The 27,653-nt window shown below is 35.0% G+C and overlaps 1 protein-coding gene across 4 annotated transcripts in view; it reads right to left on the bottom strand.

Moving 5' to 3' along the window:
- lrrk2 (leucine-rich repeat kinase 2) overlaps window positions 1-27,653 on the bottom strand; it is a 54,368-nt gene that overhangs the window by 23,881 nt on the left and 2,834 nt on the right. For all 4 annotated transcript variants that reach the window (XM_088645093.1, XM_088645089.1, XM_088645091.1 and 1 more), the window contains 27 exons: window positions 27,335-27,469; window positions 26,963-27,097; window positions 25,757-25,888; window positions 25,249-25,368; window positions 23,946-24,061; window positions 23,777-23,856; window positions 23,084-23,190; window positions 20,946-21,075; window positions 19,620-19,744; window positions 18,484-18,611; window positions 17,182-17,326; window positions 16,177-16,316; window positions 14,016-14,144; window positions 13,763-13,933; window positions 13,260-13,521; window positions 12,269-12,451; window positions 10,713-10,825; window positions 8,031-8,103; window positions 7,380-7,591; window positions 6,606-6,856; window positions 4,973-5,121; window positions 3,791-3,884; window positions 3,288-3,474; window positions 2,590-2,771; window positions 1,913-2,136; window positions 1,558-1,685; window positions 922-1,140 (listed from right to left, as the gene is read on the bottom strand). In XM_088645093.1, coding sequence (XP_088501219.1) covers window positions 922-1,140; window positions 1,558-1,685; window positions 1,913-2,136; window positions 2,590-2,771; window positions 3,288-3,474; window positions 3,791-3,884; window positions 4,973-5,121; window positions 6,606-6,856; window positions 7,380-7,591; window positions 8,031-8,103; window positions 10,713-10,825; window positions 12,269-12,451; window positions 13,260-13,521; window positions 13,763-13,933; window positions 14,016-14,144; window positions 16,177-16,316; window positions 17,182-17,326; window positions 18,484-18,611; window positions 19,620-19,744; window positions 20,946-21,075; window positions 23,084-23,190; window positions 23,777-23,856; window positions 23,946-24,061; window positions 25,249-25,368; window positions 25,757-25,888; window positions 26,963-27,097; window positions 27,335-27,469 — 4,070 coding nt within the window. The remainder of the gene's footprint in view (window positions 1-921; window positions 1,141-1,557; window positions 1,686-1,912; window positions 2,137-2,589; window positions 2,772-3,287; window positions 3,475-3,790; window positions 3,885-4,972; window positions 5,122-6,605; window positions 6,857-7,379; window positions 7,592-8,030; window positions 8,104-10,712; window positions 10,826-12,268; window positions 12,452-13,259; window positions 13,522-13,762; window positions 13,934-14,015; window positions 14,145-16,176; window positions 16,317-17,181; window positions 17,327-18,483; window positions 18,612-19,619; window positions 19,745-20,945; window positions 21,076-23,083; window positions 23,191-23,776; window positions 23,857-23,945; window positions 24,062-25,248; window positions 25,369-25,756; window positions 25,889-26,962; window positions 27,098-27,334; window positions 27,470-27,653) is intronic.

The following is a 27,653-nucleotide window of genomic DNA, read 5'->3' as shown; positions in this document are numbered from 1 at the left end:
ATAAACATAACAGATACAGCACCCCGTGTAGGAGCTCCATTGTTATGACCATTTGCTGTCATATGAGAGTGAATAAGAGAATTAATACAGATTTTCTCTTCCATTTACTGACATTACACATCGTGCAAAAACGGAATTTGTTCCTTTAAAAATGTTGCTTCTCATCACTGATCTAGACATCTAGACATAACTTAATTTGTATTGTTATTGCACATTTTAGGGGACAATTTGGTTTTGTATTTACGAGACAAAAAAATACTACATAAAAAATAAAATAACACCTGTTGGTAAAATGTGTATTTGATCAGGAAGGTATAATTAGCCCTTAACTTACAATCAATTGCCTCATGGAATTGTCACCTGGATACTACCAAAAATAACTTGATCATCATTAAAGGTTTTCTTCCTACTCCTTCATCAGTTCACATTAAGTGAATTAAGTGTAACGCCATTAGATCTCATCAGCTTTGTAACCATGTTAGATTTTCATCTGGCTCATCCCTTGATGGGGATGGCAGAGAACACAGAGTAGTTCACTAGTGGGTAAGCCTCTGAATGCACAACTGACAGGTTGTTGGCTCAGGTCCGTGCTGGAGACACTTCTGTTGAACTCTTGATTTACCCCCACTGCTTCAGCCACCCAGATATATAAATGGAGACCAGTATTCCTGTGATGGACCCAAAGTCAATCTGGTGTGGTGGCAGAGGTGGGTCAGGTCACAGGCTCTCAGTCTGTTTAATATTATCGTATCTAGGATGAATTCCAGCCAGATGGTGTGATGTTACCTTTATTTACCATGCCCTGTCAATCTTAACTATCTGTTATAGATTACTGTCACAGTAGGAAATATTAGTTATAAAGGAAATATTCAGTTATAAAATAAAATAAACCATAAATGAAAAGAAAAGGCAATGTGTTACCTTGAAGTTCATGACTTCTTTCACAATGGCTTTGCGCAGTTTCCCAATGGAATCAGAGTCCTCGGTGGCTGTGACAATATGACAGTCTCTAATGACAGGGAATCCTTGGTGATTCAGAAGCTCATTGCTGGTTTTCATAACACAGGCCTGAAGATGCTTCTCCTCTGCCACATCCATGTGGGTGCCAACCAGTATCACTGGAGAAGATGATGCTCTTGCCTTACAGAAATCCAGCATGGATAAGAGGGAATGACTGGTCAAAGTGAAACTCATTTACAAGATTATATTTATTCCTTTATTCATTGCTGGTTCAGGCCAAATGCACTGCATTATAAAAATACGTGTTTAAAATGTACTCCTGTAGTAGATGGGAAAAAGTCTAACTGAATTGACTCACCATATTTTGATATTTTTTAATATAAAGAAAGTTAGAATACATTACAAGAAATAAATATGCCATATGCAAAAGGATTACTCAGAAATGAATAGATCCAGGACAATCCAATAAAAACATTAGAAAAATACAAAACAGAACTCTGTAGTTTCCATGAGCAATTCAGTTACCTGATCCCCTTTCTGTTTTCCTAGCATTATATTCACTTTTGTAAGGGTGTTTTGATTTATTTAAATCCTTACCTTAATGTTGAATAACCAGGGCTTAATAGCGTCAACTTCAGCTGCTCCTTTGCTCAGATCATAAACCACTAGATATAAAGCTCTAGGAGTCAGGAAGTGAGTGTGAGAACCATAAAACTCCTCTCGCCCTTTGTAAAAACATGGAATACAATTTGTTCAAGTAAAACCAAAAACACTCATGGACATAAATATTAATATTCTAATACACATATATTTGTATGCATTTGATATCTGGGAAACATACTGTAACATTTTAAATTAAAACATTAATACATTTGGTCTATGTAAATTAATGTTTGTTTTCAAACTTGCTTATTTCAGTATCAGTAAACGTGCATTCTAATTATTAGCATACCAGAAAAGTCCCAGACATTTAAAACAATGCTCTTTTTTCCTTTGTCACGGATGGCCCAGTCCTTAACATCTATTGCCACTGCCATCTTTTCAGTGCGACACTGTGAGCGTTTAAGTTTCATGAGCTGGTTGAGCAGCGCAGTTTTACCACTTTCAGAATTGCCCACTACTATCAGTTTCATCCTATAGTAGGGGACGGACTTCTTCAGACGTTGCTGGAGAAATCTGGCAAATGGATAAATGAATATGAAGAGCGAATACATTTTGACAACACACTGCAGATGGAATCAAGTGAAATGTCAGCAAAGCCATGGAAAGACAAAAAAAAATAAGATATATTTTAAAAACTATTTTTTTCCACTGTTCCCATTCCGACTAAGCAGATAAGGCACACACTTACTGCATTTCCAAGTCAGGATGGATGCATCAGTTAAATAAGAGTTTAATATTCCTGCAATTTACAGTATGCATCTAATTGATATATAACTTTCTTTTACACAAAACAAAAGATAAATTGCTTCAAACTAGTTACTGCAAATAATTTTAATGTTAATTTTATGTTAAAAATTATATAAAACATCATGTAATAAAATGACAGGTATAATATCAAAACTCTCTGAAATGGCAAGAGACAAAGAAAAGATTCTTCTTATTTAATAAAAACAAACCAATTTTTACCTTATTATGTCCTTTGTTTTGCTACCTATGTGTTTCAGATCTAGGTCTAGCTGCAGCTCATCTAAAGGCAGGTCCCACAGTCGCTCCAGCTTGCCCATTTCATTTGGAAAGGATCTTAGGTCACTGTTTTTACTGACATCTAAGGACGTCACATTTTCAAGGAATCCGATCTGAGGAGGAATCTGGGAAAAACAGAACAAACAAAGGGTTTCCACATTTTGAATTTTATCACCAGATTTCTTTAAATAGGTTAGACAGCTTTTTGAAAGATACTAAATATTTTTATTGTTCATTTTTATAATTTAATGTCCTACAAAATTTGAAAATATTGCTCATTTCCATGCAATACTATAGATTTTTTGGAACATCAGAGGGTTGTAGAAAACTACCTATAAAAACTCAATAAAAGAAAAAACTTCAAGGGGACCTCAAAACTTGACAGATCTCAGGCCTGACCATTACCAGTGTAGACAACCCCAAATTGGACAGAGAATTATCTTGAAAAAGACAGACAACCCAAAGACAAATTTAGCCCAATTATAGTATTGTGCAGCCTTAAGGTGACCCTTAAATGTTATATGACACCTTGCAGTGTATATTTAAGTATGTTTCAAAGCAAATATTAAATGAAAATCAAGGTTTGCATTAAAAAAACATCTTATTTATATAAGTTCTGTTTATTAGAAATATTTATTTACCTCCTTCAGCTTGTTCTTACAGAGATGCAGCTTTTCCAGTCTGGCCCACTTGTAGACTGATCCACCAATGTTTAACTCACTGATCTGGTTGTGGCTGAACACCAGCTCTCTCAAATTACTAGACTCCCACTCTGAGGGACTTGGGAGGACTGTGATTTGGTTGTTTCGCATGTCAATTGATCGCAGACTGCAGGTGAAAAAGTATACATTAAAAACAAAAGTCAACTACAGCACATGTACATACTGTATATGAGGCAAATATTTTAAAGTATAATAAAAATTTAAAATATAAAGTCATTTTGAGTTTCTTAAAAAACATTTTAATTTTCTCAGACATTTTATAAATCAATAGCTAACAATAAGCAAGTACTGAAGGACTGCTGTGATGCAGTGAGGAAAATGTCTCAATATTTGTATGCAGAAGATGATGTTTTCACATAGCCTTTTTGTAGAAACAAACTATTCAGTACTAAAATGTGAAAACTGTTAAAAATGGTACTTACTAGGGAAGCTTAACAATTGCATCTGGAATGCAAGTAAATTCATTGTGAGATAATTTTATTGTTGTTAGTTTTGATGGCAGATCAGGCAAACGTCCTGTTAAAAGTATTGAATCAGTTGTTATGTGGTGACACTACACAGAAACATTATGTCAAAAAACATATCCTTTCTTTTATTGTATTGTTTTTGTGTCTTGCACTTTAAATAGAGAAGGAACACATTTAAGACTTGCGAAACAAAATGAAATCTGGAGTACACAGAAGTACAACAGGGTGATTAATGAGCACTGCTTTAAGTGCATCAATCTCTGATGAATCAAATAAGCCTCAGTCTGTGCTGCCTCATTACAATGCGCTGTCAATGGAAACGGTGTCAGTGTGCACCTCTACAACCTTGTGGAAAGTCAGGGTTTTTTATATTGTCTAAAAGCCTGGCTATACAAACAGTGGTTGTGGTTGCAAATGAAATGTTCTATACTGTACTTCAAATGATTACTGAAAATATTTTAAAGGTATGAATTACTATATAAAAATATAATTTTAGTAGCCATGTAACAACCCCAATTTTTGTTTTTTGGTGGTCACCTGTAAGCGGTTCTGATGCTGAAACATAGTATTGTCAACAGTGTAGTCACTTCCTCACTGGTATCTCTGAACAGCACAGTGAGAGGCCAGTACATTATGTACTATATTTGTCTGACATGTGTCCTGGTCCAAGGCATCTGTGCTTGTTGCTGAAGCACACTTACTATCAATGCTCCTAGACTGTTGTTATTCTGGCCAGTACTACAGATGATTATATCTTTTTCAAGCACTTGCAAATATTATCCAGCTTTGTGTCCCTGCAGAATTCTTTATTCCCTTACACAATGTATGCATATATTTGGTTCAGAGAGGGTTCTTTTTAATATTGTTATACATGCTGTCTTTCAATCCTAGATTTAATTAGCCAATCTAATAATTAGAAATTAAAACACTATTATCAACCTGGCATGTCCAGTTATTCAAAAGAAGCTGTAATGTAACTGTGATGTAACAAATGTTTTTTGCATGAACAGAAATTAAAAGACGCTGCTAAGCTGAAAAAGCTAGCACATCAATTTAAACAACAATGGCATTTAATTTTGTTGTTACGAAATTGACAAAGAATTCAATGGAACATTGAAGTACAAGAGCTGTACTTACTGAGTTTGTTCATAGAAACATTAAACGACTCCAACTTGGGGCAATCAGAGAGAAAATTCTCACAAATCTCCATAATATCATTTTTGCTAACATCCAAGACCCTCAGCTCAGGGAAGGGGAGTAGAGAAGTTATTTCTGCAATTTTATTCCTAAAACAACAAGTGATGGGGGAGACAAGCAACATAACACCTTAATACATTTCTGTCTGCTTTTCTTCTTAAATACACAATTTGTAAAATGTAGAATAACACAAAAAATAGCTCAAAAGAATGGTATATATGTTGTATATATACTTTCCAAAATAAAATATGTTTAACCCTCCAAGCTTCATCAAACATAAAATAAAATCAATAAAACAATCAAATATTTATTTAGTGCTGGGATCAACATGAAATTTCCATATTAGGAAAAACAGTTATTTAAGATACAGATATATGCTTGCATATATCTGTATCTTAAATAATATATCAGCATTTTGGAAGATCATGTGAAGAAGTAAAAATACTGTTTAGGTTTTAAGTTCAAATTTACTTTTTTCCATCCCCTTCACTACTAAAAAAAATATATTTCAAAATATATTATAGATCTATGGCACAGATACTTGCTTACATGTTACATTTTCTCAAAAGCTGATGAATATAACATTTCTACAATATATTGTATAGTGATGGGTAAAGTTTCCGCAGTGTATGTGATGATATGACAGCACAAATAAAATCAGATCTTTACCAAACGCTACTGAATTTCGGTACTTTAAAAAATTCCTAATACAAATAATTAGTTTTAATTTGATTTTGAATGAGGCAATAATAACCTATTTGCATTTAAACATTTTTAAAGTTTATTACTGCAAATTATTAAACACTCGGGATGACTAATATGACATGGGTTCACTTTTGTCTTTATATTATACAATTCATATTCTCTATCTCTGGATGCAGGAGAAAAAATGTATGCATCCTTTCTACCATCCTTTCTGATATTTAACTTCAGCAGTTACACTTTTAAATTTTATTACCCAAATATGTACAGTATTCTACTGGGAAGCTGTTTTCTATATTTTCAGTTTACCATTTTATACAGTACTTCTTTTTTTCACTTCCAGATGCCAGCAGAAGAAAGCATTTTGCTAGGCAGACAATCTCCTGCAGCTTGGCGTTAGTCTCAATTATGTTTAAGACATGAAATGGTGTGCTGTACTGGCTACATCTCTGTACTCGATAGAGGAAATAACTTAATTCTGACTGTCTTTTGTGCATGTAATAAGAAGTTATCACATACTGTAGATCTACTGTAAAGGACTTGAAAATCCTTTCTATCTATTGAATAATTAAAATCCAACATTAATATTTTAATTTTACCACCATAAAGAAACCCAAAAATATTTGGAACACTTGGATATCTGTGCCAGCGGTATATTTAATTGAAGGGTGAGAACACTAATGAATGCCACTGAGCATAAGTTTAACTGAAATGTTCTGTAACAGAAAAATAAAAATACTGTGACAGTTATTTTTCAACAAAAAAGTGGCAAAGCTTTTTTTCTTACCTCTGGTAGTTTCTGAAGTTTCTGCATTTGCAATATTAAAATATGTAAAATAAATCTCTGATGTGTACTTTTGGTTCTACTTACCCTTCAAGGTACAGTTCCTCCAAAGTTTGTATAACTTGCCCAAGGTGGTCAGGAAAAGAAGAAAGTTGGTTATAGGACAACACAAGCTGCTTCAGGTTTGAGCATCTTATCATGGGGTCCAGTGACAGGCAAGGGCCAATGTCATTCCTTGACAAATTGAGAACCTTGAGGGAGAGCATGCTTAGCACACCAGTAGGCAAGGACTGGAACTTATTGCTGTGTAGGTCCAAGTGAGTCACACCTTTCAGAGTCTTAAACATAGGAAGAAAGACAAGGTATCCTTGTATCAGTGTATCAGTATCAGTGAATAATAATTCCCTGATATTGGTACAAATAAATATAGAAAAGAAAAAAATAATGAAAAACTCTAAACATGCAACAAATGAGGTTTGAAACCAATAACACTTTCAATGACTCTTACAAAGAACAAAGGACAAAAAAATATTTTAAGCAAATTTGTATCATCCTGAAAATTGAGTTTGGATGTACACATACAGCAGGATGTTTTATTTTCAAAATGTAAATGATTTGAAGACGTGGAAATGTAATATGTATGTGAAACGGTAATAAGTAAACCTGACCAAATTTTGTAACAAAATTAAATCATTTTGATTTTTTAGATATAGTGGGGTCAATATTTCACCCTTAATCTCTTTTTTCCTTTACTCTTATACCACTAGACCACTAGGCCTGTTATTATGCCCCATTTAACTGTTTGCAAAATGTTTAACAGTTAGGCTGACATACAAGAAAGCAAAGGTATAGTATACATACTTCACACAGAGTCAGAGAAAATTCTGTTAGGTTGTTCTGATTCAGCTCCAGCCTTACTATGTGTTCCAAGTAAGCTGTGATCGAGTTCTGCCCAGCAATGGTGTTTAGACTGTCTAATTCATTCGCAGAAAGGTCAAGTAACTTAATACATTCCTTGTCCACGTTAAACAAAGATGAATGCTCTGGTGATGTTAGAATTGAAGAAAATCTACCTGTTAGAGTGACAAAAGTGCATTAATATCATGCAGTTGGGAACATTATATTGCTGGCTGTTTATTTAAACAATTACAATGTTCCATAGTTTTCACTAGATTATCATTACATTACAAAAAGATTTAGAAAATAAATCAGAAAGCATGTTATCCTGGTGAAGGGCATGGGAAGCTACAGCCTATTCTGGAACCAAAGGGCACAAAAAGGACCCAGAGCATGCACTCCCACTGTAAGGAATACCAATCCTCTGCAAAGACATGGGGAAAGGGACACTTTAGAAAAGCTATCGAAGATAGGGGAGAAAATTAAGACCCTGGCAAAAACTAAGGCAAACTAAAGAAGAACATGCAAACCACCCAAGCATTTGGATACCGGCACTGGCACGGGAAGGTTGCCAGTTCAGCACGTTTCAGAATAAGTGAAACATTAATCACTAACTTTGCTGGTTTGACGACCTCCTGCTCAACCTCTGACGATGCACCTCACTTTGCTCTGAATCCCCACTTTCTCCCTGTACAGAAAAAAGAAAAAGGTTGTTTCCTTTATCTCTTTAACTTTCAACCTCCATAAAAAAAGAAATATAACTTATACAGTGCCTTGCGAAAGTATTCGGCCCCCTTGAACTTTTCAACCTTTTGACACATTTCAGGCTTCAAACATAAAGATATACATTTTTTATTTTATGTGAAGAATCACCAACAAGTGGGACACAATTGTGAAGTGGAACGAAATCTATTGGATTTTTTAAACTTTTTTAACTAATAAAAAAATGAAAAGTGGGGCGTGCAAAATTATTCGGCCCCTTTACTTTCAGTGCAGCAAACTCACTCCAGAAGTTCAGCGAGGATCTCTGAATGATCCAATGTTGTCCTAAATGACTGATGGTGATAAATAGAATCCACCTGTGTGTAATCAAGTCTCTGTATAAATGCACCTGCTCTGTGATAGTCTCAAGGTTCTGTTGAAAGCGCAGAGAGCATCATGAAGACCAAGGAACACACCAGGCAGGTCCGTAATACTGTTGTGGAGAAGTTTAAAGCCGGATTTGGATACAAAAAGATTTCCCAAGCTTCAAACATCCCAAGGAGCACTGTGCAAGCGATCATCTTGAAATGGAAGGAGTATCAGACCACTGCAAATCTACCAAGACCTGGCCGTCCCTCTAAACTTTCAGCTCAGACAAGGAGAAGACTGATCAGAGATGCAGCCAAGAGGCCCATGATCACTCTGGATGAACTGCAGAGAACTACAGCTGAGGTGGGAGAGTCTGTCCATAGGACAACAATCAGTCTTACACTGCACAAATCTGGCCTTTATGGAAGAGTGGCAAGAAGAAAGCCATTTCTCAAAGATATCCATAAAAAGTCTCGTCTAAAGTTTGCCACAAGCCACCTGGGAGACACCCCAAACATGTGGAAGAAGGTGCTCTGGTCAGATGAAACCAAAATCGAACTTTTTGGCCACAATGCAAAACGATATGTTTGGCGTAAAAGCAACACAGCTCATCACCCTCAACACACCATCCCCACTGTCAAACATGGTGGTGGCAGCATCATGGTTTGGGCCTGCTTTTCTTCAGCAGGGACAGGGAAGATGGTTAAAATTGAGGGGAAGATGGATGCAGCCAAATACAGGACCATTCTGGATGAAAACCTGTTGGAGTCTGCAAAAGACCTGAAACTGGGACGGAGATTTATCTTCCAACAAGACAATGATCCCAAACATACAGCAAAATCTACAAAGGAATGGTTCACAAATAAACGTATCCAGGTGTTTGAATGGCCAAGTCAAAGTCCAGACCTGAATCCAATCGAGAATCTGTGGAAAGAGCTGAAAACTGCTGTTCACAAACGCTCTCCATCCAACCTCACTGAGCTCGAGCTGTTTTGCAAGGAAGAATGGGCAAGAATTTCAGTCTCTCGATGTGCAAAACTGATAGAGACATACCCCAAGCGACTTGCAGCTGTAATCGCAGCAAAAGGTGGCTCTACAAAGTATTAACGCAAGGGGGCCGAATAATTTTGCACGCCCCACTTTTCATTTTTTTATTAGTTAAAAAAGTTTCAAAAATCCAATAGATTTCGTTCCACTTCACAATTGTGTCCCACTTGTTGGTGATTCTTCACATAAAATAAAAAAATTATATCTTTATGTTTGAAGCCTGAAATGTGGCAAAAGGTTGAAAAGTTCAAGGGGGCCGAATACTTTCGCAAGGCACTGTATATATATAGCTTGTTTTTCAGTAAATATAATTTAACTGAATTGTTCTGCAGGCATGTTTATAGTCTCCTCCATACACATCATGCTGTACCAATCGATCTCTTTGTTCAAATCCCCTAAATAATTTAGAAAAACCCAACAGAGGATGACCCCCACAGGTAGGCACAGCATACAAACTGAAAATGGGCATTAATAAGAGGTGGCCTATTAAAAAATACAACAAATATTTTATAATCTCATTTCTGCGCCTTCCAAATTATTGGAAACCGGGTGGGGTTAGTGTACAGTTAAAACTCGACTTGCAAATGTTGCAATGACCGGTAAAGAAGGAGCTCTCTTCTAATTTTATTCTTGCTTAATTAGATTTATTGATGGAAAGAAACTTGTTCAGTCTTAAAACTAAAACAAATACATAACTGCTGATAGTAAAATGATTTGCTGTCATGTCTGCAGTTTTGGTTAGAAATCTGTTATCTGGTAGAAGGCAACCTGCAGGGGAACCAAATTCTTGAAAATGTTGATGAAGGCTTCACAGATCAAAAGATGAGGAATAATGTCTACAGTACATCAAATTTAAAATGGTACTGCAGAACGGAATTATATCAAAACTTCAGCCCATCCTTAGTTTCAAACTCATGGGAGTTTGATGGGAGTTTTTTGTCAGAGCCTTCTTCCTCTTACCTCATGAAACCATATCCTGAAAGTTTCATTTACAGGGAGGATAGAGAGTTTTGATGCTATCCAGGCCATGGCTGGTTTTCTAAAATACAGTATGTGATTTATACAATTCATTATTTATTTTTGACTACAGCAATTCATATGGCTGCTTTATATTTTAATTAGATGGGCTATATTACTACCATTCATGGAAAACTTTCCTTAGAAAAAAAATAATCCTACCTCAGAACTGGGATGTCTATGTCTTACTTTCTGAGCAGTTTCAAAACTTCCACGGAATTCCCCAGAAAGATCAGACTGAGATATCCTCTTCATATGAAGTATCCCATCGCTACCTGTTAAATTTTAAGACATAAATAACATATTATCAGAAACGTTTTTTAACAAGTTTACTGTGGAATCAGTGGTTTCCAACAATTATTCCAAGTGAGGACTAGCTAGCGTCAAAAATTTTCCAAAATGTTGTTTTTTCTTGCTGGTTTCTACAATACCTACAGTATGATACATTTAAAAAAATACATTCCTTACATGTATACTGTAGTACAATTGAGTCAGAAATACGTAAGAAAAAATGTTAACATCAAGTTAACAATATACTTACTGCTTTTTACTGAGTTACTGTATTATTTTTATGGAAGAGAATTTAAGAAACGTTGCATTTACAAACGAATTCAAAAAAAAGCCTGTAGGCTTGAGTGCTGATTTCCCATGGTTAAGTGTTCTGGGAGCTCTGGGTGTGGGTTGCATTCTCCTGGCATGGTGTAGGTCCACTCAACCCTTTGAGTGTAAGGTAAACGCCAATAATAACAAAGCCATTCTGAGCGATTACATTCATCCTAGGGTGAAGCATTTTTATCCTGAAGAGAGTGGATTCTTCCACAATGACAGAACCCCTATCCACAGGGTATGTGGGGTCACTGATTGATTTGATGAACATGAAAACAATAAACTTTATGCCATAACTGTCCCAGTTACCAGATCTCAACCCAACTGATCACCTGAGAGGTGCCTGAGGCTGCATTTCACACAACAAACAATAAAACACAAAATGATGGAATTTCTTGTGGAAGGATTGTGTAGCATTCTCCCAATAGTGTTCCAGACTGAGTTCGAGACCGAGTCTGAGTTTTGTATGTTATGTATCATATGTGTTCTGTAGTTCAATGAATTACTTATTTAAGGTATTGCATATTTATTTTTACTATTTTACTATTATTTTAAGTCAATTACTTTGCATGGGAATATGTCTATTATGCATTTTAATTTGTCTAGAAATGAAGAGCATGCTTACATAAATGTGGGACATTGAGTACTGCAATACGTTAAGTTAAGTTAAGGCTGTGTTACATTTTGCATTTCCATGTAGTCCAATGTTCAGTGTGATTAAACCTGATTGCATGCAATCAATCAGAAGCAAGAGCATCTCACAGCCAAGAGATTGCCATGTGACTTGTCACTGCTCACTGACTGGATACTTGTCCATGGTGAACTTATCTGATCACAAGGAAATAGAGCTTCTCTTCAAAGTTAGTGAAAGCATGCAATCTGATCAAGATTGCACAGTGCAACAATGTGATCCATGACAAAAATGTGATTGCAAGGAGTGTATTCCATAGCTGCCTTTAAACATATGACATACTTTTTTCCTAGTTATCTTACAAAGACTGATTTTGAACTGCTTTGAACCGTGGTTGGTAACCCCTAACTTAAATTATTTATTGTAATCACAGGAAACATGAAAATACCAATGTGCAAATTAACACCAAAATCATCCCTACCATCACTTTCTATGTCTTCATTTATAAAAGCACTGCTGTCATCCTGAGGTGAAAGCACCCAGTCTTCGGTTTCATCTGATGTATATCCCGAACTGGACACATCAGAAATGGATCTCTGAGACTCCAAGGCAGCCTGTCGTTTCTGGTATTTTAAAATGACTCTAGATAGCGAAATCCCTTTGCCTGTACATGGAACATAAAATGAAATAATTTCTATAATTAATACATTTGATGTGACATTTAAAGAAACAAATATCTAAAATGTATTCAGCCCAAGGAAAGCTACACAGGACAGTCAAGAAATAATAACTAATTTTAATAGTGTCATGTGTTAGACATAGGCATGCAAGATGGTTTGTTGTTTTGCCCCTCTCTTGTTTCGGAGAACACTGTGTCACTGAAGTTCCTCGATTGAAGAGGTAAAGGTGTTAAGATTGTCTTTACAACGCAGGGTATTTTTGAGAGGAAATTCCAGATATTTTGACACTAGATTTCTTCTGGATAATATATGCAAAGCTCATTTTGCATGATACTTGAAAGCTAGACCACAAAGATGAGAAAGGAATGGCAAATGTAAACCAATGAAGACAGAAGTGATTGAATTCTAGAACTTTACGCATAAGCACATAAGAACAATTACAAATGAAGGAGGTCATTTGACACATTTACTGAAGCTGGTGTCGGGACAGACTTATACTTGACTATAATCTATATAGTCAAATATATTTAATGCATGTATATATTTAATGCAATCTTTTATGAGAACAAATAAAACATATTACACATATATCTTGCATATGCCTGTGTATAAATATATTTTGCAGTATTCTTTGAAGAAAATGCAGAATGCTGTTTTTATTTCAGACTCCAGAACATGTATTAACAATGAAGAGTGAGTAAATGAATCCTCAGATTAGGCCCACTGACTAATTAAAGTTTAGGTAAGAAAATGTAATTTTATAGCAGACAACAATATATAAATCAAACCTACTTGTTCTTCTTCGAAAACTACAAGTTCTGCGTTCCAAAAACAATGGACTTAACCAGGAGGATTCAATGTGTCCGAGTCGAAATCCACCCAGACAGATGGCATTGTTGGCTAGATCAAGCCCCAGTTTCTTCAACAGCAAGCTAATAACAGGACCATCACGCTTTCTGATGCTGATGTTCAGGGCTTTTCGAATATGCTGCTCATGTGTTCCACTTTTTAACAGCAACTCCACCAGTTCTGGACAACTTGTTCTTTCACATACCTGTCCAACAGAAAATTACAGAAGAGCAATAGCACAATGACAGTAGGAGGACATGGTAGACAACATTCTGAACCCATTAGTTAATCTTTTTCATCAGGTAAAGTAAATGATCAGTAAAACTGTGCAGTGTTATACCACACCTCCTTTTTTCATACAGTTACAGAAATAAATAATATCTCTCTATATACCCATAAATATCACTTTAGTCAGGATAAAAATGCGTACTTCATTTTTTTCTTACCTGACAAATCAGGGATTCCTTCTTTGTTTTCTTATTTATATCAGCCCCAAGCTGAATCAGGCATTCAGCCATTACTATATCACATACTGCACAGGCCTTTTCAAGCATGCTGTATTTAATGTCACTGTCATGTGCCATTTTTGAAAGACACATGCAGCACAAGTTCAGAACCTGAAACACAGAAAAGTCAAAGTCTACATTTGTTTGCAAAACTACGAAGCTTAAAAGCTTTTGTAGGTTAAGAAAAACTCACTGAATTGTTTTTTTGTTCAAGAAGACAATTATTCATCTGTTGAAAAATCACTGTGTCGAAAGACTCCTTTGCAAGCTCTTCAGCAGCAATTGTAGATAGATTGAGTAATTTCCATGCAACTTGAAGTCCCTAAAAGCAATAAGAGTATACTTGACAAAAAAAGGCACTTCATACTCCAATGTAAAATTAAACTACCCACCAGCTGTACAGAACAATGGTTGCTTCCTAAAAATAAGTAAACATTGACAGAGTTCTTCCCAGCAGAATTCTTCCCAGCAGAATTCTTCAGATTGTACACTAATAGGGGAACTGCAGTCCTAATTTCTCAGGCTGGATATTAAATCTAAGTAATAAGATAAGTTAATTGATGAAAATTTTATGAATTCTGAATTAAGCACAAAATTGTGAACTTTGTGAAAGTACTCTATGGTCACCATTTTGTTGAAGACGTCTGGTCTCACCAGTAGCTGGAATAAGTGGTCACAAGAATTGTGACCCTTCCTGCTCATTAGTCACTGTAATGACTAATCTAATTTGTAGCACGAGCGAATAATTACAGGTTGTGCAGCAGACATTTCACCTCAGAAACATTTCAACATGATTTGCATGCAAAGTTAACAAGTAGTACAGTATTTGTTGGCAAAACCAACTCAAAGTTGAGAGCAATATTTCTATTGGATTAAAAGAGATGAATTCACAAGCCTGCTTGTTTACAATACAATAGGGCTGCTTCAAGTCACCAGAAGTTTTGTTGCCTCGCTACAAATCTTGGACAGTGATGGCACTGCAGGCATCTGGAGATTTCCTCTAAAACTGGAGGTTTTACATCTTACTTTGTACATTTTACTTTCATTGTGATCTGAAATGCACTCATCAGTGCTGATTCTTTCTCACCCCAAACTAGGAAAATAACGTTGCAGTTCCCCTTTAAACAAGAACCAGAAGGCACAAGTGAAAACTATGTAGAAATGTATTTTAAACCGAGTAAAGGAGGCACTTTTTTACCCAAAAATTTGTGGGAGTATGCAACAAAGCAGATCAGCCATGTTGTTAAATCCATGGCTTCTTTCAGAAACTGCTGGAGAAGATCTTTGGGTTAATAAGCTACTAACTACCAAATGGGCTACATGGGCCAAAAGTCTTCCCCTTGTTAGTAACCTTTCTTATGTTCTTAGATGTACAATGGGGTTGCACATTGTATTGCACAAAATTATCACTTTTTTCTTTTGTAATGAAAGATTATCCCACAGGGGGCAGCATGATGGTGTAGTGACTCACAGCACTTGGCCCTGGGTTCAGTTCCTGACATATGGTGCTATCTGTGTGCTGTCTGTATGTTCTCCTCAATTTTGCATGGGTTTCCTCCTACAGTCCAAAGACATAATGGGGCTTCTGGGAAAACTGCCCCTCCTGCAGGTGTATACATGTATGTGTCTATTTATGCTTTGTGATGGACTAGTGTCCCATCCAGGGTGTACTGTCCCTTATGCCTGTTGCTTGCCACGGCAGGCTCTGGTTCCCCCATGACCCTGAATTGGAATGAAGCACTTAAAAAATGAGTATTATATGACACTCGATAGTGCTAAAAACACAATCTCTGTCAACTGTGCTGTCTGTACGTATTTCTAAAAAATCATATTCAATTCAAATAGGTTTTTATTATTAAGCTTCCAAATACTGGAATATCAGCTGGAGATACATCCTAATTTCTACTATAAGAAGGTTCTCTAAGATTCACTGACAGTGAAAATGATTATTTTTTATTTATTTTTTTATTTATTTATTTTTCACAATTTATGTGAACTAAATTCCAGTAATCCTGTATACACTATAGAGGACCGAAGTGGAAAGCAGTGTATGTGGTCATTATCGCTGGGTTCAAGCTCTTCAATAAATTTAATAGTGGAGATCTCTGAAATAGGAGCTGAAAAATGTATGAAAGCATTTTTGTGTCTATCAAAATATGCTTATGAAATTACTGATGTGGTAATAAAGATCTCTTCAACTATATGAAAATGTTTACATCTTGTATTCTAAATAGGCATCAAAGATTATTCAAATGTGTTGTAAACTGCACAGTATGAGATGTTTCTGACTGCATGAATACAAACAAGTTAGAAATTAAATTATTCAAAAAATACCTGGCCTCAAATGACATTACCTTGAACTGAACTTCCAGATTGTCATGGTATCGCTGTAAAGATTTCATAAGAACAGATGCCAAAACAGGGACAGCTGCTGGTGATATTTTTTGCTTTGAGATAAGTGAATGAAGCAGATTGAGTGCCAAGAAGTGTATTTCTATTATAAAAAAGAAAAAAGACAATAAATGTACAGAAGACAATAATTTTCTCATTGTGTTCCCCATAATCCCTATGAACTGATACTTATACACTGCATTTCTTAGGTGATACACAGTGTTAAACGCCTGAAATGTATTCTATACTTGAACAATAAAACATATTTTATATTTTATGAACAATAAACATATAATAAAACATATAACATTAATGGGCAGTGCGGTGGCTCTGTGACTAAGGATCTGCAAATGTGTCTGGAAGGTTGCCGGTTTGTATCCTGCATCCGGGAGAGGATTCCTACTCAATTGGGCCCCTGAACGAAGCCCTTAACCCCATCTCCTCCAGGGGCACCGTATGAATGGCAAACCCTGCGCTCTGACACCAAGCTTCTCTCCCTGTCTGTGTGTCTCATGGAGAGCAAGTTGGGGTATGCGAAAAGACAAATTCCTAATGCAAGAAATTGTATATGCCTGATAAAGTGATCTTCAGTGAGATTTAAATAACTAGTTATCTGTAGTGTTTTTGTGTTTTAAATCCTGTAAGACATGCTATTACCACTTTATTACTCTCTATGCTATACCTTATATTTACCATTTTAATGAACTACTGTGCACTGTACACACATTATTCTGAAATCAACTCTGCTGGAATGAATGTAATCAAACAATATCAATAAGCATATTAATGATACGAAGGTTACAGAGTACAGTGCTAATTTCCATACCCTTTACACATGTATGGCAATGTAGATTTAATTAGCTGTTTTTGCTGAAAAAATGAATTAACAAGAGCTAACGAACCCCAAGTCAGAAAAAATGAAGAAGATAATCACAAGATGCAGGTCATAAGCAGGAACCTTTCCTCACCTTTTTCTTCGGGAAACATCTGCAGAGTGTGCAGCACTGTGTCTAATGCTCCTTGCTGAGACATAAGCTCCAATGCACCCGAACTTTCAGCCAGGGCAGAAAGCACATTTAGGCCACACTCCTGAATGGCTGGACTGCCAATGAACTGACAATTCAATACAGAAATCAAATTAAATTAAATATACATGCTGACTTAAAAGTAAAGAATTTTCATACTTGTGGATAATCGTAAGCACATCTAAGATAGAAAACAAAAAAAACATGTTTCACACTTTACACTTTATTTGTAGCAGCATCTGTAGTAGTTGTACAATCATCAAAAATGAGTACAAATACATGGTATGATGAAGGGTCACCGAAAAAGAATTTCTCCTTATGCTGTTTTTTTTCATGAAAAAGATTTAAGCATTTCTTCTTTTTACCATATTTTCATCCTTATTAAAAACACTATAAATGGAATATCCACAAAAAGACCCCAGCAAATAGAATTCATGAATGGAGGCCAAGTTACGAATGAGAAACAACCACGATTAGTCCATGTTCTATAGCATATAAACATAAAATAACTGAATATTAACCTAACTAATGAGAACTGGTAGAATCAGAACAGTACTACAGTAGCTGATCGTTTCTCCAAATAAATGGTATCCACACTGTTTAGACATTCATGTCTATGTTTTTTATGTACTGTATGAGTGCCGAATAAATTACCCTTTTATAAGATGATTCTCACTTGAGAAGTTAATACTAAAGGAAACTGTGACAAAATGTCACAAATGAGAGGAGGCCACTTGTCACATCCTGCAGGTTTTGTAACTTTGCCTGAGTGTAATTTAAATATTAAGCAACAACAACAGTGTATCGTAACATTCAAATCCACTTTTGTTTCTAAACTGATTTATTGTTACCCATAATGTTTATGTGAATCGAGAAAGAATTAAAAATATAAAATAAATATGTATATGTGTTTTGTATATTCATGTTTTATGTACATATAGTATGTTCCATACAGTATATTAAAGAATTAGGCTGGGGTCACTTTCTTAAAATTTTGTTTCACAAGCATTAAATTACTTCAGCTTCTAATCTAAGAAATTACCTCTTTCAATTAGATAAAATAGTAAACTAGGTTTTATGCTGATGTATAAAAGGTATACACACTTTTGTGTGTGTGTGTCTGAAGATACAAAATAATCTTTAATTGCAATATTACAAATTACAAACAAATTCAAACTAAATAAAATGTTGTTTTTTATTGCATAGCCTAATATATGTGTGATTATACCAAAAGAGTATTCCTACCTTGTTCAATGCTTCTAAAAACACGGTGTGGGCTCCCTCTAAGACACATTGATTTTTAAGGACTTTCAGAGTAACATCTACCATGTCAGGATCACCTACAGAAGATCCATGCTCTTTCAGTCTTCTGTCTAAAATAATAAATGTCCACCAAATCAATCAAGGCATATTGGCAGCAGTTTAGTATAACAATTTTATTTTTTATATTTTGCACATGTATTATTTTGATATACTAATGTTAGCAGACATGTCCCTTACAGTGAAGTAAAAATTATTAAATGGCCTTGGAAGATCTGAGCCTAAGGGAAACCATTGCTATTTCAGTTCTGTAAATCCACATGTTGACCAGAATCAGATTCAGTCACAGTTATACCTTGAAAATTAAACAATAAAAAAATAAGTACCTAACTACTATAAAGCTACAAAACACTTAGAATTTACCTTTGATTCAGTGTTCTTGAAAATTTGAGGACAGCACTTTGTTTTTTTTTTATATTTCTGCATCCTTTATAGTCTACACTCAGCTTTCAAAATGCATACAACATAAATAAAACAATTTAATCCTTAACAGGATTAGAGGTCACTGCAAGTGCTGCTTTCTGTGAGGAATTTTTAATAAATCTGTGAATACATTTACAGTAATCTTTTTTACATTTCTGCATTACACTGATGCCTTTTTCCAAGATGAATTACAACCAAGAATCCCTAATATACTAATAAGGCAAAACACACAATAGAGATAAACAAAAAACACACAACATAAAAAATAGAAAATTCAAGGTTTTATATTATTAGCATGTTTTTCTATAGCATACTTAAAGTATGCCAAAAACCTAAGGGGACATGAATACAGAGACACAACATTGTAATGGGGTTATTACACCACACCTCTTGAAGACTTATAAATATATTTAAGAGTTTATACACATATTCTTCAAGAAGTCTGCCATGTATGCCTGTAATCTACTGAAAATGTTTGTCTATTGAGTGAAATCACCATGACATTCTATGTAATCCACAGAAAAGTAAAAACATTAAAATGAAGATTTTTATTTTGCTTTTTCTTTCTTCCAAAGTGTTTAGGATGAGATTGCTTTATTAAACAACATTTTTTAAAGATTCTACTGCTGACCACTCACCTGGATTAAGCAACATCAAGCTAGCTCGAAGTCCCTCAAGCTGAACTGAAAGCACAGAGTTATGGGTTTTCATGGCATTTAATATCTCAGCCATGGCCATGGTCACTTCATCAAGGGTTGTCATTCTGAAATACAGTAATATAATATCTCAATCTCAATGTATGTGGCACTTTCACTGATTTAGAGAACATAAAAATTAAATGGGCTCTCGATTCACATAAACAACATACTATGTTAATTATTTTCTAGACTTGTTAACATATATTAACATCTATTTTCACGTGTCTAATACAAATAATTCACAGCTGTACTTTTTTATTTTAAAACCGAGCTGTCGGTCATTTCACCTTTTTAAACATTTGTACAGTAAATGAACAGGTACAGATGTTGTGAAAAAGCTCAGTAATGGGAGAAGGGTAAGACCAGTTCTGGGAAATTCCATGAGAGAACCACACAATTCTGTGGTTACAGCCTTCCTGTGTGGGCAGACTTAAATTTTACTATCAACATGAACCGTGATTTTGATTTACAGGGACTGAAAAAAAAACTGTTGATTTAAAAAATACCTTATCTCCTTAAATATTAGAATTCTATTTCCAAGCTAACCACTGTCTAAACAATCTCAAGGTTTAGTTGCAGTACCAAGAAATATCTTGAATGATTCATTCCAGGACTTGAAATTGAGTCATAATAGAGAGTGTAAATGCAATATTTTTGTTTCCTGTAAGAAACAAACATATTCAATAAGGACTGAATGTTATACAAGATCTTATTGGCTAAATAAATTATGTTCAACACAGTCAGGAAAGTCGTGATTAGATTCAATACAAGTGAACACTCATAACTGCAAGCTAATACAAGTCATAGACACAGACAAAAGGTTCCTCTTTGTGTAATGTGCCATCGGTATTTTAAAGGAACAAAGAAAGGTTAATTCCACACTGAAAAGCCGCAAAACGCTTCATCTATGGAGACTTCTGCAGGTGTGAGTGAGAGACAGTAAGGTGGCTGGAATACGAATCACAGGAGATCAAAGGACAGAGTAGGTGAGGACGTACACAGGTGAGAAAGAGTGTCCAAAAAAAGGGAGATCTGGGTGAGAGGTGTGAAAAGCAGAAATCTGTACATGAACAGACAGAATTTTAAACAAAATATTTTTTAAAATGGTGTTTTAATGAGTGAACATCTAATTACCTATTTGTTTCCTTTCAATTTTTGATATTTATTTTTTAATTAAAGCAATGTTGTGGAGGCATACCAGTAATTATTAGACTTCAGTATGCAAAACAATTTAAAATATATATAGTACAATGAATCTTTACCTACCTTACTTGGAAAAGTTTATAAAGTAGCCTACATGCACTCTCTGCAACATCAGGAGAAGTGGAGTGTTTTTTCATCATATCGATAATATTAATGTGTAACCCATTTGACAACAGTAGAGCTCTTATTTTACCTGGACAACAGAAAAAATAAATTTCATAATGAATACTTTTTAACCCACACCTTTATAGTTCTCTAATAAATAAATTGGGTTAACAGTGAGGACAAATTTGTCAGTACAAACAATATTCTATTACAAAAAACACATATTATAAAAACTATAATACAATAAGACATATCATTATTTTACATCATGCCAATGTGAAACTTCAGAGGGGATAAACAATGTCCTAGATCTATAACCCTTACTCCTTGGAACACAGTGCTGTCTCCCAAATGGGAGTTGTGTAAATTCACACTGGAGTGATGCTGTGGCCTTCTTTAGAATCCTTGTAGATGCTTGTAGAAAGCATTTAAGTTGATCTGATATACCCCGATGATTTTGATGTTCACTATTTTTCCTAACCAATTACAATTTGCAGTGCTGATGTTATTATGCCAACAGAAAAAATGTTAAAACAACAAACAAATGTTTAACAGTCCTAATAAAAGATTTATAGAAAAGTGTTAAAATAGTTATCTGCACTTTAAAGAGGCAAATCATCCTTAGAAAAAAGGTCTATTGGCCTTTTTTATAAATGGTCTCCCAACATTTGCTCCACCTTAAATTTTTATCTATGATCAGGCCAAAATACTTGTAATGCTAACATGTCTACAATCTGACCGTGTATAATAGTGGGTTGGAGGGGGACTTCCAGTACCTTTGTTCCCCAAATCAATTATACAAATAGAACTCATTGTACCATTCAATAACATCATTTAAAATGGGCCCATGATGACACCAAGCTCTGTAATAAGCTGACTAAAGCTGTGTCACCAGTAAATTTAACAAGATGTGTATAGATGACTTGGTTCTTACAATCATTAGTGTACAAAAAAGTACAATAAAGAGGACAAAACACATCTAACAGAAGTGCATTGTACATTAGATAAAGATTTTCCTACTTCTACCTGTTGAGACCCATTTGTTAAATAAATTAAACCACCTAATCAAAAGTTTAATTTTAAATCATTTTAGAGCTTCTGTGCCGGTAATATTAATAAAAAGAAAGGTAAAAAGCAAAGAGAAGAATCAACAAAGTTCTAACAAATGACCGATTGTAAATATTTCCCTAAAACATTTTTAACAAAAAGAACATTGCATTATCTACTCCCCTGCTTTCATTTCATTCATCCACCTATTTTCTAACCTTTTCTTCCAATTCAGGGTCGCAGGGAGATGAAGTCTATGCGGGAAAGCAACAAGCACAAGGCAGGATACACCCAGTCCACTGCAAGTCAGACAGACATGCACACATTCACACCAGGGCAAAATTTCCCATAAGCCAAGGAAGCTACCAGATAAGCTAACTTGTTTATACAGCCTCCATTCTGTTAAAACCTTTCTTATGTTCTTAAAGGAAATTGGATAAACCCAGGAAACTATTTCACACTCAGTAAAGACACAAGGATACAGGATCACAACAGCAAATTAAACACAATCCATTCAGGACTGAGAATAGGAAATATTTTACATAATGAGTTGAAGATATCTAAATAAAGGTTTCCCAGCAAGTAGCTTGAGGCCCACACTCAGGGCTCCTTCAAGAAACATGTGGATGAAATTTTAGACTTCCTTAGTTACTCAACTACCACATAAGCCACCTGTAATTTGTGGCCTTTTTTGTGTTTTTATGTATTTTTATGTTTTCTGTCTTTATCATGCTGAACAGATATTTCAGCTTAATTACTTCATTAAAACCCTTTGACAGTAAATGTGTAAATCAGAGTAAAAACACATCCGCACATCATTTGCCACAGAATCAATTTATTATTTTAAAGCCCTTTAATGACAATTTACTTGTTAAACAATGTTCTGGGTGTTAAAAAAATAAAATAATATTTTTAAAAAATAAAAATTTTAAAACATAATTCAGCTACATACAGTCACTGCAATACAAAATTATTCTAAACCCTATTTTAAGTTGATTCCTATAAGGTAAAGATGTGAGTGACGGAAAGCTAAGGGTAAGATAACTTACCGTTCTGATCAACCAGTGTTGCTAATGTATTAGCAGCAGCTTGGAAAACTCTTTGTGAAGATGAATGCAAAAGCATAGAAGCCATCACCTGCCTATGCACTGGGTACCTGTAAAAAGTAGGGAAAAAAAGTCTGAGACTTCCCACAGAACTAACAATTGTATTAAAGATTTGGATTAACTATTACTAAACATTGATATCACTGATATCATAATAATCAGATTTTGACTACAATTCATTCAAGCAGCACCTACAGCTATTACTGATTTGTACAATTCCCCTATCAAAAGCAACATGTGCAATAAACTCATTAAACCATTTACCTTATGTAATGCTTTAATGGACAAAAACACTAAAGCAAGCCTGGGACTGCTACACCTAGTAACAAAACAAACTAACTGAGGTTTAGGTTTAAAAAATAATCAGAGCATACAACTATTGGAGTCTCAGCAATCCATTATGCTCTTAGGCAGAGTTTTAGTTGGCCAAGCAAAAACACTATTATAGCCTCCTGTTATGGACATGCATCACCAAAACTACAGTCAATAATATGGATATTATGAACAGTACAGTGGGGAAAATTAACAGCATTAATAGTCCTCATTCTACCTTAAGATATAAAAATGGAGTCCAGATATGTGGTTGCCTAGATCCAAATCCAATTTATGAAATAAAATAAAAGACAGAACTGTTACCTCCCCTCATCATCTCCAAACATTTCGTGAAGCTGACTTTCATACACCAGAAGGTTATTCAGAGCCCAGCAAGCAGCTTCCTGGTTTAAAAATTAAAAAAAAAATGAAATAGTAAAACCTATTTTCAAACTGAGCAGCATCTGCATCGGAAGAATCTGCCATTACACACCTGGACCATTGCACTAGCTCTGTGTAATTCCAGAGCTCTGCAGCAAGAGTCCACCCAGCAGATATCGTCTTCTTCTTTCCATTCATCCAGGTCCTTGTTTAAAATGATTGTTTCAGCTGTAATGAGAGGAATATGCCATTAAAGGTGTCTGCAGTTTCTACTGGCAATGGAAGCAGTTTCAAGGTTTGGGATATGCATGCAGTAAAGACAAATTATCTACTGTACAAGAAAGATTTGTGAAGTGGACTGGTTGTTCCCATCAGTGTTGTTTTCTGGCTTTGGAATTGCTTTAAAAGCTTAAATTTTGTTCTAGTAAAGTTTAAATTAAGTGATGTTAAAAATCAATCTGCACACAATCTAACACAACTGCTGCATTACGTAGGAGATGATACCATATGTCACTAGACACACAATAATATTATGTCATTAATTCATCAGTCCTAATAATAGCTTTACCTCAAGACTTTTTGACTTCCTACATTATACTGCATTCCTCTATTATATAATAAAATACCACACAAGAGAATTGTATCATGCTTTACATAATGTTTTTTCAAAACACGATAGTACTAAAAATCATATTAATATTTTGGTGAACAACAGCATTAACAATGCATACAAAAATTATTATCAATAACTGGGGAGAAATCACATTTTTCAAACTTTGTTTAGAATAACAGATCGTTTAGAATAGCTCCATTTATATTAAAGGAATAAACTAATACAACTATAAGTCAGCAGAGGGTTTCAGTGAGACCTAAATGAGACAAAAGAATTAAACCTGTAAAACAGAATACTGTACTTTTCAATTCCCAACAACATTGCAGTTTTTCCAAACCTTTGACTGTATATATAGTTTACAAATAATTATGCAAACAATACAACCTCATAATAACAATTTTTTGCTTTTTAAAGTGTTCTGGATCCCAAGGTGCTCTATCTATAGGAAGAACCCTTTTCATCTACCACTGAAGTGTAGCAGCCACCAGGGTGAAAATTTTGCAGTCCCAAGGAAGAATTACTTCACCAATTAAATTCGGAGGAAAATCAGGTAGGCTAAACTGAGCAAGCACAAAATGGCAATCAGCTAGGATACCTCGGTACTGTACCTCTACTCCTACATACAGTGCCATAGGATCTCTAATGCCATCGTCATGATCTTGTATACAGTACATGTCTCCAAACAAATGATCAAATACAGTACCTTACTTCAGCATTAGAAATACAAACTGGTAATAGTTTCCTAATATAAATACAGTAAATGGTAAACTATACAATAATAATGATAAACTACTTTACTTACTGAGGGAAGCCAAGCAAGACAGAGCAGATGCCTGCAGGCTGGCATTCCTTGGATACATCTCTGATGCCTTTACAATGACTTTATGTACTCCATTTAATACAAGGATGTTATAATAACTCTCTGAAAAAAATACATAGGATTCACAAACACAGAAAACTCAAAGTTCTTCTAAAAGAAGTTTGCATAAAGATACTTATAATTACAATTATTTCAGGTTAGTAAGAATCAATGAATTAATGTTTGCATGGATGGAGACTTGTGGTTCTTAATTGTGGATAAAATCATCACACAATTATAAAGGAATTTATCTGTAGCAGATACAACTATGAGTCAAAAGACTGTTTAACTGGGACCTCAAAGAGAAATATAATTCAACATGTAAAACAGAAAACAGTAGATTATTACTGGTCACCATAAAATGCACCCCTCACATCTGTAACCTTTCCATAGAATATAATAAAAAACTGAAATCCACAATTTGAAGCCTTAGCTGCAGTGTCCCACATACCTGATGTAAATTTCAGGAACAAACGACAACCAACTTCTTGCAGTTTTTCATTATTTGGATATGATCCCATAGCACACATTATCAAACTATAACATCTTTCATTTCCTGACATAAGAACTTCAACGTTGCTGGCTGAAAAACAGAAAAAAAAAATATTATCCATGTTTTAGATGAAAGTGCAACAAATAGCAAAGTGTATTTAAGTTACAACTCTGGATACTGTACATGCATTCAAACCTGAGAACAGGAGAAACTTTATTACACAAAAGGCTGCAGGGGTATGAAACAAGCCATGTGGTTGAAGCTGATACCCTGGCTCCCTTAAAGAAATGGCTGGATAAGATCCTTTGCTCAATGAGACACATTTCAACCAAATAGATTCCTCTTAATTCTTAACATTCTTATGATCTTACATTTATTCCCAAAGAACAAACATTGGAAGATACATTTGGGTTTAAATTCACAAGATTTTTTCTTATCTTTTTTGAGATCTTTATTGTAACACATTTTATCTAGATTCATAGAGGTAACATTTATAACATAATTTTGGTTAACAGTCATTAGTATAGGTAAGACATTCATTAAAATAATACTGTAGCGCTTTCGGGTTCACGTGGGAATGCGCCTTCGCTGCTGCCACCTCAGTTCGGCCCCCCGCGGGCCTCTGGCGTTATTCAACAGGGAACCCGCCAGCTGAGCTAAAGGGAGATCTCAAATACTCTATTTCTTTTCCTATTGGCAAAGTCCAAGATCATCCATTTTTAGTAATTACTTTATACTCAGAGGGGCCATGGGAAGCAGCCTAACCCAGAAGTCACTGAGTGCAAGATGTGAGCACAGCCTGGATGCAACATCGGTCTATCACAGGATGTACACACACCTAAGGCAAGGCAACGTAGAGACACTAGACAGCATGCCTTTGGACTATGGGAGAAAACTGGAGCACACAGAAAGTAAAGTGAATGAAAACAAAAAACATAGAGCCAATGCAAATCTTCAGTGCAGACCTATTGGTATAATATACAGTATACGGTATATACTGTACAGCTATATAACTGCACATCTTGTCAGCCTCATTCAATCCCAATTAGAGCAAACCAGGAAAGACATTGGTCGATGCCAAAGACATGCTGTCCCATAGATGTAGTGTGTGCTGCAGTTCAAAACTGGGAGCTCAGCCACAAAATGTGCTTCTCAAAGCCTTACCAGGACCAGCCAAAGGAAGCAAGACCCTCAGTGCATGTAGAACAGTGTCTTCATTGTCTTGGAATTGCCTTGCAGCATTCAGAATTGCATTGTGATCTTGAGTTTCCACAAATTCAATTAAGTGAACATCTGGAACTGAAATAAATGTTTAATTAAATCTAAAACAATTAACATACTTTAAAATGATCTTAAAATATTTAGTAGGAATTAAATTAAAAGAGGGTCTAAAGCAATGCCATCAGATGGAGAATGTGTATTTATAAACAGTATATTCTTTATTTGTTCTACCACTATACATGTACAGCATTTGCCTTATTTTCTATATGCATTTCTAGGATATGACATTAACGTCTGGAACAATTATGCTTTTACCCTTTTCTAGAAGCAGTTGTAATGATTTACATCCGTAGATCTGGATTTCCTCATTTGAGCAGAAGACAGTCATTGCATCAACAATCAAAAGGAAGACATCAACATTTTCCTCTAAGATCATTAACAAAATTGCATCTGGAACAATGAGTGAATCACATAATTAAAAATCTAAGCATGTTACTTCATCTACAATTATTACACAGACAATACAAGTAATGTAAAGTGAGTTCATTATCTAAAACAGATAAAAAGAGGGTGCCTAGAGAAAAAATGTATTCCAAAGTACTAAAACATTCAGAATTATATGATTTTAATTAAA

The sequence above is a fragment of the Lepisosteus platostomus genome, chromosome 9 (genome assembly GCF_059453375.1).
Source record: "Lepisosteus platostomus isolate fLepPlt1 chromosome 9, fLepPlt1.hap1, whole genome shotgun sequence".
Classification (NCBI taxonomy): domain Eukaryota; kingdom Metazoa; phylum Chordata; class Actinopteri; order Semionotiformes; family Lepisosteidae; genus Lepisosteus; species Lepisosteus platostomus.
The sequence above is the reverse complement of the archived record's forward strand: the minus strand, read 5'-3'. Positions and strand labels throughout refer to the sequence as shown.